At 46.2% G+C, this 15,973-nt stretch overlaps 1 protein-coding gene across 2 annotated transcripts in view; it reads right to left on the bottom strand.

The window, feature by feature from the left end:
* NAT10 (N-acetyltransferase 10) overlaps positions 1–12,517 on the bottom strand; it is a 37,473-nt gene extending 24,956 nt beyond the window's left edge. Inside the window, exons 1-8 of one of the 2 annotated variants that reach the window (XM_055423816.2) lie at positions 12,362–12,517; positions 9,746–9,868; positions 9,313–9,404; positions 6,042–6,213; positions 5,510–5,632; positions 3,780–3,841; positions 2,252–2,366; positions 2,049–2,156 (exon numbers count right to left, since the gene is read on the bottom strand). In XM_055423816.2, coding sequence (XP_055279791.2) covers positions 2,049–2,156; positions 2,252–2,366; positions 3,780–3,841; positions 5,510–5,632; positions 6,042–6,213; positions 9,313–9,404; positions 9,746–9,853 — 780 coding nt within the window. In that variant the 5' untranslated portion in view covers positions 9,854–9,868; positions 12,362–12,517. Of the gene's footprint in view, positions 1–2,048; positions 2,157–2,251; positions 2,367–3,779; positions 3,842–5,509; positions 5,633–6,041; positions 6,214–9,312; positions 9,405–9,745; positions 9,869–12,361 lie in introns of those variants that run through there. The other variant, XM_055423818.2, reaches the window with a different exon arrangement.
* Positions 12,518–15,973: the final 3,456 nt, after the last annotated feature.

Raw genomic sequence — 15,973 nt, 5'->3', positions numbered from 1 at the left:
AGTCAGAGGAACTGCAGATATGTTTATTCTCTTCTGACTGGCACAGCAGCCGTAGCAGCAGACACACTGAGCTCTCCTCTCAAGGTCGACCCAGTGGACACAGCCATAAGACAGCCATATGCAGACGCAACGGAGCGGCAAAGGCTTTTCAGGTGGAGCTTTTATGTCTGCTGCTCCTGCTAAGTCACTTCAGTCGTGTCCGACTCTGTGCAACCCCATAGACGGCAGCCCACCAGGCTCCCCCGTTCCTGGGATTCTCCAGGCAAGAACACTGGAGTGGGTTGCCATTTCCTTCTCCAATGAATGAAAGTAAAAAGTGAAAGTGAAGTCACTCAGTCATGTCTGACTCTTAGCAACCCCATGGACTGCAGCCTACCAGCCTCCTCCATCCATGGGATTTTCCAGGCAAGAGTACTGGAGTGGGGTGCCATTGTGTTCTCCAAGCTTATGTATGTTTACAGAGCAAAAGTGGCCTGTGACTAAGCAGACACACCATGACGCACATGTGCAGTGCTATGAGTGAGCTCAGCTGTTACACAACCACGTATTCACAGAACGTGGGCCGAGAGCCAGAGGCTGTGGGGCAAGAGGGTCTGACGACCACCATCTTGGCTAATCTGCTCTCTCCCCACACTTGCCAACACTGCTAAACTTGCAAGTCTTGACCAACCTGAAATGGGAACGTAGGATCAGTGTTTCAATTTGTGTTACTTCAGTTATGAGAGAAAGCAGGCACCTTTTTCAAATCGATGTAATTACTGGCTATCTATTTAGTTGGTAAATTACTCTGCTTTTTTGGACTGGTTTTTCATTTATTTTAGAATATTATTTTAGAGTACATTTTTAGTCCAAATTTCATACCCTTTTATTATGTTCATGGATTTTTCCATGTACATTTTATCATCGTGCTTCACTTCTCTACTCTAGAGCAAACAAGAAAAGGATATGATACAGGGTTCAGCACAGGCAGGTTAAATTGAGGAGGACCCGGATCCCCTCTGAATGTTTCCAGCTGGCAAGACTTGAGCTTCCTCAAGCCCCTCCCCTTCCTCCTGCCTGGGCCTACGTGTCACTGCCCAGTCGTGAAAGTAGAAGGTGTACATGGGGAAATGTGAAGAGTAGCAAGGAGGGCGGGGGTGCCAGGAGAAGGGAGGGGTGCTGCCAGTTGTGGTCACGTCTGCCCTTTCCCCATCCTCTCTTCTCACTCCCCCTCTGATGATAAAGAAGGTACCAAGAAGGAGTTGAAAAGCAACCTGGAGCCTGCAGCCTGGGCCGCAGAAAGTGCTGCGTAGCTGGTGATTCTGTTTCCAGAAAGAAAAGGGAAACCAGCCTGTTGGGATTCAGCCCCGAGTGGGCGGCGTCACCGCAGCTGTTTTCCATCATGAGGGAAGAGCCCACTGCCGTCAGGCCTGCACTGCTTGTCTGCTTATGCTGGATCAGAACTCTGAACACACCTGACAGCTTGCAGGTCTCTGGGTCATGTCTGTTCAGCTCCCATCACCATCCAAGAACCACAGGAGAAGCCAAGTGTACCAGCCCTGGTTACTTCCGGGAGCACAGAAATGCATCCTGGAAGCTCCCTCCCAGCCTGCTGTCTGTACCTAGAGACCAGGTGGACCAGGTACCCTCATCACAGGCCCTCCTCAGCGCTCACACTGGAGCAGGAGTGAGTAATAGGTGCCTCTAGCTCTTCTCACTTAAGAACAAGGCATAAGCAAAAACCTTATGTCATCAAAACTCAGTGAGAATGAAAGGTCGCAGGTCCATCAGCCTGTGCTGGAGGGGCTCCTCTTTAAACGTAACCCGTCTCCTCCCGACCCCAGCTCCCTGAACAACAGTTACAAACAACGAACAAGGGGGAAGGGGGAGGTGACCCCAGACTGCTATGCTATGCTGTTGCTGCGTGCCCAAGTGCGAGCAACAGAAAAGGCCGCTGCCCCAAGGAGGAGCCAAGCCTCACCCTAACTTGGCTTCTGTTGCTCTCTGCTCTCTGTCTTTTCCCTCTGTGTGGTTCAGACAGGGATGGGGTGTTCCGAACACATGCTCACCTGGTCGAGGGTCTTGCAGCAGTCCACCAACACGCCCACAGGCTGGGTGTCCTGCAAGCTCTCCTTCAGCTCCTTCAGCTCCAGATCAGAGGGACCGAGACTCTCATCCTACCAGAGAGGAGGAGGAGAAGGTTCACCACTGACATCGGAGGGTCAGCCCAGGAAACACAGCCTCCCCAGATCCCCGGACCCTGGCAGCTCACCGGGGTCTGGGGAGGCAGGGCCTCAATGCTGGCGGCGTGGGAGGAGATGGGCAGGATGTTAAGCTGGTCATCGATGACAAGACACTTCTTACACGAGGCCAGAGAAAGAATAAACCTGAGGAACAAAAGCACTGTCGTGAGGCGCTGGGAGCAACGTCAACACGACAAGGAAGGGCCTTTCTTCAGGGAAATTACCCAGCCCACGTCTGTACACCATCATCTGTAGAACAGGGCTGGATGACTCCCGCCTCCTTTACAAGGCCCCTGGACATGCTTTGCAGAGGAGACAGGTAAGGGGAACTCTCTTGAAAGTCTGATTAGGAGTGCTCTCTCTGTGCAGAGCCCCTCGGCTCCGGGTCCCCTGGCCCTTCCCATACCCTCCCAGGTTCGCCCTTTAGCACCAGGTGTCTCCTTGAGCCGGGAACCCCAAAGCCACCCCATGTATTCTCACCGACCACAGAGGCAAACACACACACACAAATGGACAGCCCTTCTGCCACAGGGAGGGAAAAATAAAGCAAAGGGTGGGGAGGACAGCTCCCTTTAGCTACAGTGCACAAACATTTCTGCATGCAGAAAAACATGTGTTTGGCTGTGAATTCCAAGCTTGTCCCACAGCTGCAAGAAAAGGGCCTCCTGCACCACCTTCACAGGCTTCACTTTCATCCGGTAGCACTGGCGGACCTCCACATGCACCCCTTCTACTGAGCAACTTCAGAGGTGGTTGAAACCAGGCCCCACCGTTCACCCAGGCCAAGATTCCTAAACTGCAGTATAATGACACTGTGGACCAGATAATCTTTCTTAGGGGGTGGTGGTGGTGCTTTTTGGCCCCTTTTCAGCTTTTTAGCAGCATCATTGGCCCGTACCTTCCAACACCCCCCACCCACCCCGCCCAGCCAGGTCCTGACTATCCAAGTGTCTCCAGATACTGCCAAGTCTCCCCAAGGGCAAGACTGTTCAGGTTGAGAACCACTGCTCTAGGCCATGGCTTCTTCCTTCTTAAAGCTGTCAAAAGCTGCTAACTGGTATTCCCTAAACAGGGCTCTGGGTCAAATAAACTGGGGTCCCTAGTGCTGTGAGACTTTTCAGAGGCTACAACAGGCTCACATGATTCTTCAGAAAGGAAAAAGTATATCAGCCATTTCCTAGACATAGTAGGCCAGAAAACCCTTTTGTCATAAGATCCCTCTTAAACACCAGTGTTCTGTGAAACACATCTGGGGAAACAGGGATCCAGACAAATGACCCCTCTGACAGCTGCGCAGGTGAAGAGCCAGAGCGGACAGCGACTTGGTGAGGGCCAGAAGCAAGACAGAATCCAGGCCCCAGCCTTCCACTCACTTTACCGCTTCCAGTGAGCTGCACGACTACCGCTGTGACTGGGGACCTCACCGTCGGGGGCTCCTGCACCACCTTCCCTCAGATAGAGCGTGGCTTTCAGCTGTATCCAAGACAAAAACGCACCCCACCCACCCACCTCCATGGTTCCCACAGCTGAGGAAGTGGAAAATGTGCTCGGACCTACCTCTCGTTAAATCTTCCCACCACATCCTGATGGGCCTCTGTCCTGTATCTTGAATGCACATCCTAAAAGAGACAATGTCCATTAGTAGAGGCTAATGGCATTGAGGCTCAGCGTCCAGATGTGAAGAAGTTTCAGCAAGCAGCCCTGGGATAAAAGAGGCACCAGCGATGCTGAGAGAACTGAAATCCACTCCTACCTAACCTGCTGTGCTAACCTAGCTGAATGTGATTTGCTGGAGCTGGAAGCAGACGCTAAATGCAATGCTTCTCATCACAACAAACATCCCCTCATTTCATCTTTAGATTTTCCCACATTTTATCTAGCATCTCAAAATATATTCATTTGTTCAACAAAATGCACATGCCAACAGCAGACATGACGGGTACACACTGGAGTTTGGTAAAAGCATGACACCTACTCTCATGAAGCTTATCATCAAATGGTTAGATGGAGACAAGTAAATAGAAATTTTGGCAAATGCTATGAATGAAAAACAGGGTGTCGTGACAGCTAAGAGGGGTGGGAAGGGGGACTGTTTACACAGGGTAGTGAGGGAGGGCCCTCTGAGGTGGTAAGCAGGCGGCCAAGAGCAGGCGCAGAATAAAGAGACACCTCTGTTCACAGATATTTTAAGGAGGGCTTACTAAAGGCCAGGCACTCTTCCAGGATCAAGGAATATACCAGGGAGGAAAACTGAGTCCCTGCACCCATGAAGTCTGAAGACTAGCACAGGAAGTCAGATGATAAACAAGTAATGTCTAACTTTAGAGGTAACATGCTTTGAAGCCAAATAAAACAGGTTGAGGAGTGATGGGAGAAACACATATTCTACAGGGGGGGAGACAGAGAGGGCCACGCTGAGGAGGTGGCATCTGGGCAGGGACTGGACTGCAGTGAGGAAGTAAGGCAACAGACGTTCCTGGGAGAAGAGCCGGTGGGAAGGCCCTCAGGTGAGAGTGTGCTGAGGGGAGAGGGCACATCTGAGGACCCCTGAGGAGGCCAGAGGGGCTGGGGTGAGGAGAAGCGGTGGTGGGGGGAGGCAACAAGAAGCGGGCTCTAGATCTGAGGAAAGCCCATTTCACCAGATGAAGGCAGCTCACGAAACCCCGAGGCCAATCCCAACAGTTCCTGAGCAGCTGGTCGTGGACATGACTCAAAACCCGCCACACAGAACACAACACCCACGTGGCAGAGCCGACGAGTCAGAGACCAGCTGTGCAACCAGCGGGACACTTTCCTCACATACGGCCAGGTCCACAGCTTGGGCGGAAAATAGCCCCCCCACCCACCCCCACCGCCTGGAGTCAAAGTTTCTGCCAACTTGGGAGTGGGATGGCAGTGTTCCTTCATCACCTACTAGGGAGAGGGCAGCGGAGGACATCAGGACATGGTCCCTTTTCGTAGTACACCAGTGCAGGACCTGGCGCGGCTCTCTGTGGAATTCTACTTCAGAAATTTAACTGCACAACAGCTGCATCCTATCTGCATCTCGCTGGTGTAGTATTTGCAAATGCCTGAGAGCAAAGGCACAATTCACATTCCCCAGCGCACCCAGAGCCAGTGAGACGTCTCTACAGTCACTTTTTCCTTAGTTGCAGTTAAAGAGCTCCCAGCCCAGAGATCATGCTGACTGTTCACTGGAGTTGCTCAGTGAGAATTCTTTAAAAAAAGTAGAAAAACACAGATTGACTTGAACCCCCACAATCAAGTTTAAAAAAACAGTGACTTACCATGGTCATTGTGTACAACTGCTTGAGTGAGTTCATGGTCCGCAGGAGGATAACCACCAGCCCGCCACCTTCCACTGTTTCTACAGTCCTGGCCAGCAAGTTTGGAGTCAAAGCTTCAAAATCCTGGAAGAAGGAGACCTTAGAACTAGCTGATGATGTAAAAAGCACGGCGGGAAAGCTTAACTAGGAGGCAAAGAGGGCCTTCAGTCTGTTCTAACAAGGCCTGGGGTTCTAGGGTCATGCAGAGCTCTGTGATCTATCAAGCTGGTAAGAGCCAGGTGTGATGAAGCATCACTACCGGTCTGAGTATCTCTGGACAAGTGCTGCTTTAGATAGAAGATGTCCTTTTCATGACGGTGAGTTATCAAGTTCCTTGGGAAAATGGCCAAGTCTTCCACTGATAAAGTCTGGGGGACGGGGAATATGCGTGACTCCTCTCTCCTCTCTGGACACCTGTTCTCGTGGGTAACCAGGCAGCCCGGGCACCCCTCGGTGCTCTGCCCCCAGTTGCGGGCTGGGGGAACTCACCCACCTGGAGAACACACATGCCAAACGTGTTGCCCAGGATCTTGTGGGTCTCGTTGTAGTAGCAGTAGCGAATGTTGGTGGCAGCTACGAAGAGTTCAAAGGGGTCATCTTGCTTTATGTTCAGCGTCCCATTCTTTATTTTTTTCTGCAGCTGTCGCATTCTTTTCTTCCGATGACTGCAATCACCCCACCCCCAATCCCATGAGAGCCAGTTAACTGGAGAGGCTACAGTTGGGAGAAGAGAATAGACTCAAGAATCACCCACTTAAGACTTTCAGAGCTAGAAGTGAACTTGGAAATTGTAGGGCTAATTCCCTTGCTTTAAAGCTAAAAAAAAAAAAAAGCTGGAGAAGCATTAGAAGAGAAGGGCTTCAGAGGAAGACAGTATAAGTCTGTATGTGAACCCTGCCATTTTGATACTTCACTTAACAACAAGGGTAATGGGAGTCCCTAAACCTCACATTTAGCCAGAGCTTGAAACTAAACCCTGGTGGGCTGATTATCTCAGTCTCAAGCCAATGCTTCAATTTCACGGCACTCCTTCCAGAGAATCTGGGAGAGGCATCATGGTGGTGGGTTACTTTATTCATTTTTCCTAAATGAATTCATCCACTTCCTTCCCAGATGGTTGGATTAAGTCCTCAAGGGCAGTTCTAATCTAAGACAACACCAACAGAGGATACACGGGTTCGAATGGAATCTGGACATCTCCCAGACATCCCTAAACTTCTCTCTTGTCCTAAACACCTCTGATACCCAAGTGTCAGTTAACTTCTTGAAGACTTTTTCTGTTGTGGACCGTTTTTAAAGTCTTTACTGAATCGGTTATAATACCGCTTCTGCTTTACGTTTTGGCTCTTTTGTCCTCCAGGCACATGGGATCCTAGCTCCTGGACCACGGGCTGAACCCGCAGCCCTTGCACTGGAAGTCAAAGTCTTAACCACTGGACCGCCAGGGAAGTCCCAACTCTTTCTTTCAGAGAAAACAGAGAACAAAAAAATACCAGAACCAAGGGGTACAAGAGACAAAAGTTTTATCACAGTTTTCTAACTGAAGAGTAGGGCCAAGGCCTTCCCCCAGGCCTCCAGTTCCTTAGCCCGTGACTTAGCATCAGCTTTAACCTGATGCTCTGCCACATCTAGACAGGGCTGGGAGAGCTACAAGAGGCACAGGAGGGATCTTTTTAAAAGCGAGTTCAAGTGGGTTAAGTTGAAAGGCAAATCTGCCCAGAATACCCTGAATTGCCATTCTGACATTTACCAAGTGTAAATTCTCACAGCAGTGAGAATCAGAGCACCAGAAACATAAAATTCTGCTGACAGGCAACAGGTCTTATTCTCAATCTGTATTAAAAATGCTTACCTGCCCTATTATGAAAGAATATACCAATTATGGCTTAAAAATACATACAGCATATACAGCTAAATGCTAACAATGCCTAAGCACTGAAAATACGGTGCTTTTTATTTTCACCTTTGTGATTTTTCGGTATTTTTCATATTCTTGTAACAAAGCTTTTGTAATTTTTTTAAAGGCAAAACTATCTAATTCAAAATCTAGTTTCTTTTAAGCAGAATCAAGTCTCTTAAAGACCAAAGGATAAGAGCTAATCAAATGTAGCATTTGGTACTTAAGTAAAACTAAAATGTTAGAGCCTGTTAACAATACACTCAACAAACAGTAACTGAGCACCTAGTAAAACATGGCAGATCCTTTGAAAATATGAAAATATAAAGATAAGCAGGAGAGGCCTCCTCGCTAAATGAACTTACTTACCAGTGGGCAAGTGATCACATCTTGAGGGAGAAAGAAGGTAAGGTGCCAAGCACTGTACAAAGAGACAAGTGCTAAAGAGGGCAGCGGGGCCATGCGCTAAGTCTGAGGGCCTCAGGAAAAGCTTCCTGCAGGACGCAGGCCCTGAACAAAGGGAGCACCCGAGGGGAGCGCCTCAGCAGGTGAGTACAGAGAGGTGGAAGCGGCACCCCAAGCGGAGGAGGGAGCGGGGGCAAAGGCAGGGGGTTTCGCCAGAGCAGAGAGCAGCCTGGGCTGGAGACGCACCCTCCGAGTCCACCCCAGAGACGAACTATACATCTGGGGATAATGGAGGGGGAAGAGGCCCAAGGACAGAACCGCACAGGCCAACGGGCTGTGGGGGGAGATGAGATCAGAGAGAGGGAAGCACTTAGGAATGTGGTCGGAGTAAAAGGAGAGCATTTCTGAGGTGACGCTATAGTGGGGTATCTGCCAAGGACCAGCGCCCCACACCCCAAGCTCCTCCCCACAAACGGGCGTAGCTGGAACTGCCAGGCTCCTACTAGGTGGCCCACCCCACTGCCTCTGGCCCAGGACTGGATATCTTTCCAAAAGAATTTGGGAGAAAGGCATCTTTCTGTGTTGTTGAACCCAAACCACGTAAACCTCAAGGGCGGTTTCTGCGACGGATCACAGAAGGCAGAGAGCTGTCCTGAAGTGGGGAAGAATAGAGCAGACATGAAGATGACACTAAGACGAGGGACAGAGCAAGGACCAGGGTGTCAGCACTGCGGCTGTGCACCACCCCCAAGGCAAAGCTGGAACTTCACCCCCACAGGCTTCAGGAGCTAACCTGAATACTGCTGATCCTTGCAAAACCTGGGGGTTAACCTATGTCGGACTTACAGTCAGCCCCTCTGTAACCATAGCTCCCCTGCATCAGATATTTCAACCAACCACAGACCACAGAGTACTGTAGACCTTACTACTGAAACACATCCACATATAAGTAGAGTCTGGCAGTTCAAACCCACACTGCTCAAGGGTCAACTGTATTTCAATAGATCCCATTTGTGCCAAAGTATGTTTGTGTTAGAGGTCTCATATTTACTATAAGAAGTCTTAAGTTCCACAATTAAAAAAAATAAAAAAACCACCCAATTGTCAGACAGCAGACTAGAAGAAGAGCTCTGAAAAGAATAGAAAAGCTGCTGTATTAGGCATCAGGTGGAGCCAGAATTATTAGATGCGCTCAATCAGCTGAGAAAACTAGGAAGAAAATGGCATGCAGAAAGCAAGGAACTGGGCTGGGAACATAAAAAAGCATGAAAAGATTTTGAAATTCATTGTCAGGAATGAAGAACAAACATCAGGTCTATTATTTTCTCTACCGGAAGTGTCCTCAGAGACAGCACCTTTACTAACAATCCCTTAAAACCTAGGTCAGAGAATCATTTCCTGGCACTTAACTAAGGAGCAGGGATGGGAAATGGGATAGGACACTCAAAGGGGCACGCCTTACCTGCTAAAGCCCAGCTCTTTCTTATAGCACCACAGCACCGAAGGCCGAGCTTTCACAGTTGCTTTGGACAACATGTGATGGAGTATGACTACCTGCCAAAGAAACAAGGCACAGAGTCTTAGGGCCAAAAGAGACCTCTGGGATGGCCAGGCCCAAGACCACAAGGCAAACAGCACCCAGGCTGGAACTAGAAACCAGATCACACACACTTACTCTTGTGCTCAGTATCAAAAGCTGTTAACCTATCTGCTAATAACTCTAAATACTGAGCAGTCATCACTTGCAAAAAATAAAGGAATGTTCCCACTAGGCATTTCACTTAAAGAAAACCAAAGAGACCTTAATGTCATTATGTGTAAAACCCCAGATGGTCCGTAACATGCTGACTCTCTGGAACAGGACACAAAGTCAGGAAGCATTTACCAGGACTTACCTGATCCTTCCCTCGATCTCCAACCACAACAAAAAGAGACCTTTGCCGCTCAGCTACCCCATTCTCAATGAGAATCCGGATTCGGTTATCCACTTTCTTCCGATGCATGGTGAAAAATTATCACTAAAACAGAAGGAAAGGAAACACGACTGGACATGAACATCCAGGTTCTGGGTGAAAACCATTAGCTGGCTGCCTCCTGTGGGACGGGAGCTGAACTACATACATTTATAAGTACTATTTTATTTAACCCTCAAACAGCTCCCTAGGGAAGACATTAGCCTCGTTTTTTACATTAGGAAACTTAGGTTTGTAACTGTGAACGTGTAATCTGACTCTATCACAGCATCACTGAGGCTCAGAAAAAAAGAGATGAAGGAAAAAAATTCAGGAAACAGAACTTCTAAAAATACCTCAAGAAACATATAGATTAAAAGAACTGCATGACTTTGCTATGTATCTTTTGTACATTTTCATGCTTTTAATCTTAATCACAATGCTAAGGATATTTTGTTAACCCTGTTTTGAAACAGCTGTTTTGATAGTCTTAATAATAAGCCATTTAAGATTTAGCTTAAAAACATTACCAAACAGTTGACCCAGGGTATGTCCCCTTGGGCTTCCCTGATAGCTCAGTAGGTAAAGAATCCTCCTGCAATGCAGGAGACCCCAGTTCAATTCCTGGGTCAAGAAGATCCACTGGAGAAGGGTTAGGCTACCCACTCCAGTATTCTTGGGCTTCCCTTGTGACTCAGCTGGTAAAGAATCCTCCTGCAATGCAAGAGACCTGAGTTTGATCCCTGGGTTGGGAAGATCCCCTGGAGAAGGGAAAGGCTACCCACTCCAGTATTCTGACCTAGAGAATTCCATGGACTGTACAGTCCATGGGGTCGCAAAGAGTTGGACACAACTGAGCAACTTTCACTTCACTTAGGCCTGAAAGGTGAAGAAAATGTTCCCATAGGCATGGAAAGCTATAATTCACACCCCTCTGGAGGAGTTTTTAAAAAACCAGAAACAATGTTAAACAAACAAAAAAAAGAATTAAAACCTATGATATATCCATGGGAAAATAAGGAAGTTTTCAAAAATATTTTTTCAAAATCACTTTCAAGATTTATCTAAAGATAGGGATATAAATGCTTATTAGAGGATAACATGACAAGATATGTATATACATTATATACACATATTTTTTAAAAAACTGAAATGTAGCTATTAATGGACAGTGAGATAATGGGTGATTCTTATTTTGTTCTTTTGTTTTGGGGAGTTTGGGTTGTTTTTTTTTCTAATTAACATATATTACTAACAAAATCAGAAGAAGAAATCAATGAATATTACTGTGATGGAATGCATACAATTGCTTCCTCAAGGGAAGGAAAACTATACCTAAGCCTGTACAAAGAGACTTCAAGTTATTGTGATTACATATGATAGAACACTGCATCATTATCATAATAGATACACCAAGAAATACTAGAAATATCAATTATATTTCTACAATTAAAAATAGAAATGACATGTTACTTAGACTCTCTAGTGCTAGGTGCATTCTACACACAAAGCTCATTAACTGAAACTTAGCCTGTACTGTCTTCCTAAACTCTCAATTCAAATATGGATTTTAGCAGTTCTTTCTTACCGTAAAACACTATGTCACAACCAACGGTCTTATTTTATAAAGAAAGGACCCAGTATAAATACTCAAATACCACCAGTGAAGAAAAATGACGGGAGACATGATTCCCATTCAGGTGCCCTCCTGATTTCAAAGTCTGAACAGTTTCCAGTTCACCAACCAGCTTGTGAGCTCAGCTGCCAGCCACACAAAAAAACACCACCACCAACCAACAACCAATTATTGCTTTTTGTTCTAGTTACTGTGGGAGTCCCCGAAGTAGTACCAAATAAAGTCCTGACTTCAAAGAGTTTTCACTCTCCTTAGAGAAAATGTTTAAGAGAAAGAAATGAGGGATAATCTGCCTAAAGACAGATAAAATCAGATGTAAAACTAATTGTTACAGACAGGTGAAAGTCTGAGATTACTGCGGGCTGCAGTTGCCAAGGAAGGCTTAATGGATGAGGAAGGCCTTGATGGCAGAGATAGTTATTTTTCACTATTCATCTATCAAACAAATATACATATTATCTATGCGCCAGGCATCATTCTAGGTGCACTGGTAAACAAAATAAAGTCCTGAGTGTTCCTGCTGAATACGGAGTATAAACGAATGATGCAGCTACCAGCTTGGGAGGTTCTGGATGAAATGAGATTGTCTCTGTTCAATGCCAGGTGCTGCCGTCAGGAACTGTAGACAAGCTCCGCGGAAACCAAAAGTGTTGTCACTCACCCACTCAACCCACCCCACTCCACCCCAACTAGAGCCCCTAGAGGGAAGCGATCAAGTCACGCAACCCGCAAGAGCGCTTAGAAGCAGAGAGTCCTGTCATCCAGGAGCACCCGGATGAGGCGGCAGTCGTGATGGAGCGGCAGTCGGCATGTATCGGGCACCCGCACGAATGCAAAGCCTTCGTCCTGGAGCCAGTCTCCCCGGGCCCAAGAAAGACGCCGACACCGACCTCGGCACCCGCCCCCTGCCATCCCGAGGATACCTGCGCCCCGAGCCCGGCGGACTCCAGCCAGCAGCAAAGCGGAAGCACGTGGGGACACCGAACTTTTCCGGAAGAGGCGGGCGCAGCCTAGCGGATGCCTGGCCCCCGGCTCTCACAGATCACCCCTCCGCGACGCGCGTCTTGCGGGCGCTTGAAGGCGGGACGTGCGCCGGCGCACTAATTGACTGGCGACAGCGAGAGGGGACCTTTTCAACCCGGTCGCTGAGTGATGACGTCAGAGCCCGTGGGGCGGAGCTGTAGCAACCGCGGCTGTACGGTTTAAAACTGCGGGCTGCAGGGTGTCGCTTGCCTCTTCAGGTCAGAATTAAGATACCGTGGCTACGGAGGGCAGAATAAGTAAATGTTCGCACCCGCATGGCCTGTCACTGCGTGGGGCTAGCTCGGGTGCCCAGACAAGCCCAAGTTTTGAGTGTTAGCCTAGTTCTGCGAGATGACTGGCTCCCAAGATGGGTGCATAATTTTGAATCCTCATATTTTAAATAACGTCCTAAATGTGACAAGATAGGGAAACTTAATCAGCAGACCTTTCTCGTTCACCTCACTTGACCCCCCTCATCCTCTCATGACCTCGTAGATTTGTCTGGGATTCCGTAGGTTTTCTACCCACTATTATTGCCGCTGTACTTTGCAGGCTCTTTAGGCCTGTACCTGGCTGTCAAATGATGGAGTTCTTACGAAAACCAGCTCTGGGGTTCTGCTCTGTTACTTCCCTCTACCCCACCCCCAAGCGAACTTTTAAGCAGTTGACTTAAAAGGCCATATATAGTCATGAATTTGGGGGCCGGAAAGTTGAATTTAACACATTCTGCCTGTTTGCTTGGATGCCTCTATCAGCCAAACTCTTCCCTTTCTACCTTAAACTCCTTCAAATCAAAATGTATTTCTGTAGCTACAACCCTAATGTAATCAGCACCACCCATGAGGTCCAACATCCGTAATTTCATAATCCCCTCAACAAAATGTCAATGTTAGACGAGATAAAAGTGATCAAAATTTTCCTATCCCTTTTGAAGTTTAACATAGATTAGGTAAGAAAAAGGTGTTCAGAAAAAAGTTTCGTGAGTAAAAACTAACGCACATAGAAGACATGGAAGGACTGTGAAATGGTGACCTGGAGCAAAGACCTTAATTTAAAAAGAACGAGCCTTAACATTAACAGTTGAGTGAAAGCTTTCCACACATGAAGTTTCCAGGACGGTCAAAGTGTCAGCAAAGCATTCAGTGTGGCCAGAGTACAGTAAGCAAGAGAGAAAACGGTAGGAAATTAGGCCAGACACATTAGGCACATGGGCCAGATGTAGGATTCTAGGTGTGGCATGTTCTAGGGAAACCACTGGAGTCTGAATAACAGGGAAGTGACAAAACTTGATTTGCCCTCTAAGGCTCAATCTGACTGCTATGCAAGAAAACTATACTACAGCAGAGCCAGAGTAGAAACAGAACCATAATAAGCTACTGTTACCTGTCCTGATAGTGGTGGTTGTCAAAGTGCTCGCTGACAGGATATACTTTTATGGTAGAATCATATGCATTTGCTTAAGGACTATAGATACAAAGTATGAAAGGAAACCAATGATATCCAGGGTATTTGCCCTGAGCAACTGGATATATGTTCATGAACAGAAAAATCTGAAATGCTCGACATTCAAATCAAGACATGAAGTTTGAGTGTGTTTGGGGGAGTTTGGGACCTAGAAATACTTCTCAGTGACTAAAATGATGACTAGTCAGTCATGGGATTGGTTAAGATCAACTAGGGAAGAATGTTAGCTAGGGATGAAGTCTGCAATCAAGTTCTGGAAAACTCAGTAAAGGATACTGAGCAGGGGCCAGTTAGACAGAAATGTGTAGAACTCATTCACAACCACTCTGTAATCATTTCTTACATGGGCTGCACCAATACTCATCTCTTGCACCGTAACATTTTGCTCTCAACACTGTCGTTTTTGCTTTTGCCACGGGACTGCCAGGAAATCCCCTGCCTTGAGTATTATTAAATGGCAATTTTATTAAGTGACCCACCATCGTCTCCTCCCCCAATCCCAACCGCTATACACACAGCTTAAAACTTACCAGTTTCCAACTCTCAAGAGACAAAACTTACCATGGAATAGAACTACAAAGCTGTTCTTAGTCCTTACCTGTTGCTTCAGCCTCTCTCTAAGCTCCATAAAACCTATACTTCACTGTAGCCTGTTTCTCAGTCACTGGAGATTGGACTCGGACATGCAGTTCTCTCCCATTCTTTACCAGTTTACTACTCCTCATCCTTCAAGTTTTAACTATTCACATCAAAAATGTCTTTCCCGATCATTTTGACTAGGTCATATCCTATCACAGCCTTAATATCTATCATCAACTATGTTGCTGCATCATGGCTTTTGCTGTATTTTAGTATCATCACATCAACATCTTTGATCAGACTGAGAGCAGGAACCAGTGATTCTGTCACCACTGAATGCTTAGTGCTTGGAATGGTGACCTGGCAAAGAGGACCCAAATTTGCTGAATGAAGCTTTGGTGTACTTACTTAATACAATGACTCCCTAATCTAAATACAGTACTTACAGAAAACCAGTACTAAAAAGAACTGTAAAAACTGCCTTCACTGAATCAGGTTATCTTTCACTACTTACATACTCAAGGAGCCAGTCTTCTGCATGAGACTGGAATAGGCTTCAGAACCGCTGTTTCAGGAATAAGATCCCAATTGAGAAGTAGTAGTCTAACAAGGTGAGGCTAACAGAAATTTAAGGTTTTTCCTCTCTTCTCACAAGTAGCACTTCTTCACTTAGAGCTTTGCTCAGTGGTATAAACAACTAAAGTAAACTTCACTCAAGGACAATTAAGGTATCAGGTTTAATATGATTTAATCTAATGTAATTTAAAACATTCACTAGTCTTTTCCAGTATTTTGTAGAATTCAAAATGGGAAAGGGTATAGAATGATCCTTAACAAATTATTTTCATATTCCTGAGGGTTTTCCCTCCCCCCATTAACTCTTTAGAAGGGTTAATAAGCTTAAGAGCAATACTGATTTTTTAAATATAACTTACAGTCAATAAAACTTCAAAGAGTGCTTAATAAGAACTCAAACGGGATGAGATTCAGAAACTTATAGATGAAATGATGGGTTTTAACTTTGTGCTTACCTGTATCCCATTCCCCCTAAGATATATTATTGAAAATATAATGAACAATACAAATTTCCTAAGACACTTAGGAGGCTGAATATTCAACTACTTTCTACATTTTATGAACTGGTTGTTAACAGAACATCTGTTAATTAACCTTCTGAGAATAAATACACATTCTCATGTCTCTAAGTGACGTCTCCCACATCAGAGTCATATATATACATAGGAGGTTAAAGAACAGCAGAAGCTAGCTGATTAAAAATACTTAACGGATTTTGTTTTAATTTGAAGATAACGATGATCAGAAAACCTCTTTCAATAATATTCTTTAGGGATATTAAGATCTGAAAATAAAACTGCCCTAGTCAAGGTCATCAATGACACTGTACCTTAAAAGCTTTAAAACAGAAGTCTCATTATCCACATGAGATGACTGATACTGTGCATTTAAAT

This window comes from Moschus berezovskii, chromosome 14, assembly GCF_049115385.1.
Source record: "Moschus berezovskii isolate FMDL1 chromosome 14, NW_MosBer_1.0, whole genome shotgun sequence".
Taxonomy (NCBI): Eukaryota; Metazoa; Chordata; class Mammalia; order Artiodactyla; family Moschidae; genus Moschus; species Moschus berezovskii.
Note: the sequence above shows the minus strand (reverse complement) of the source record. Positions and strands in the feature narration are given on the sequence as shown.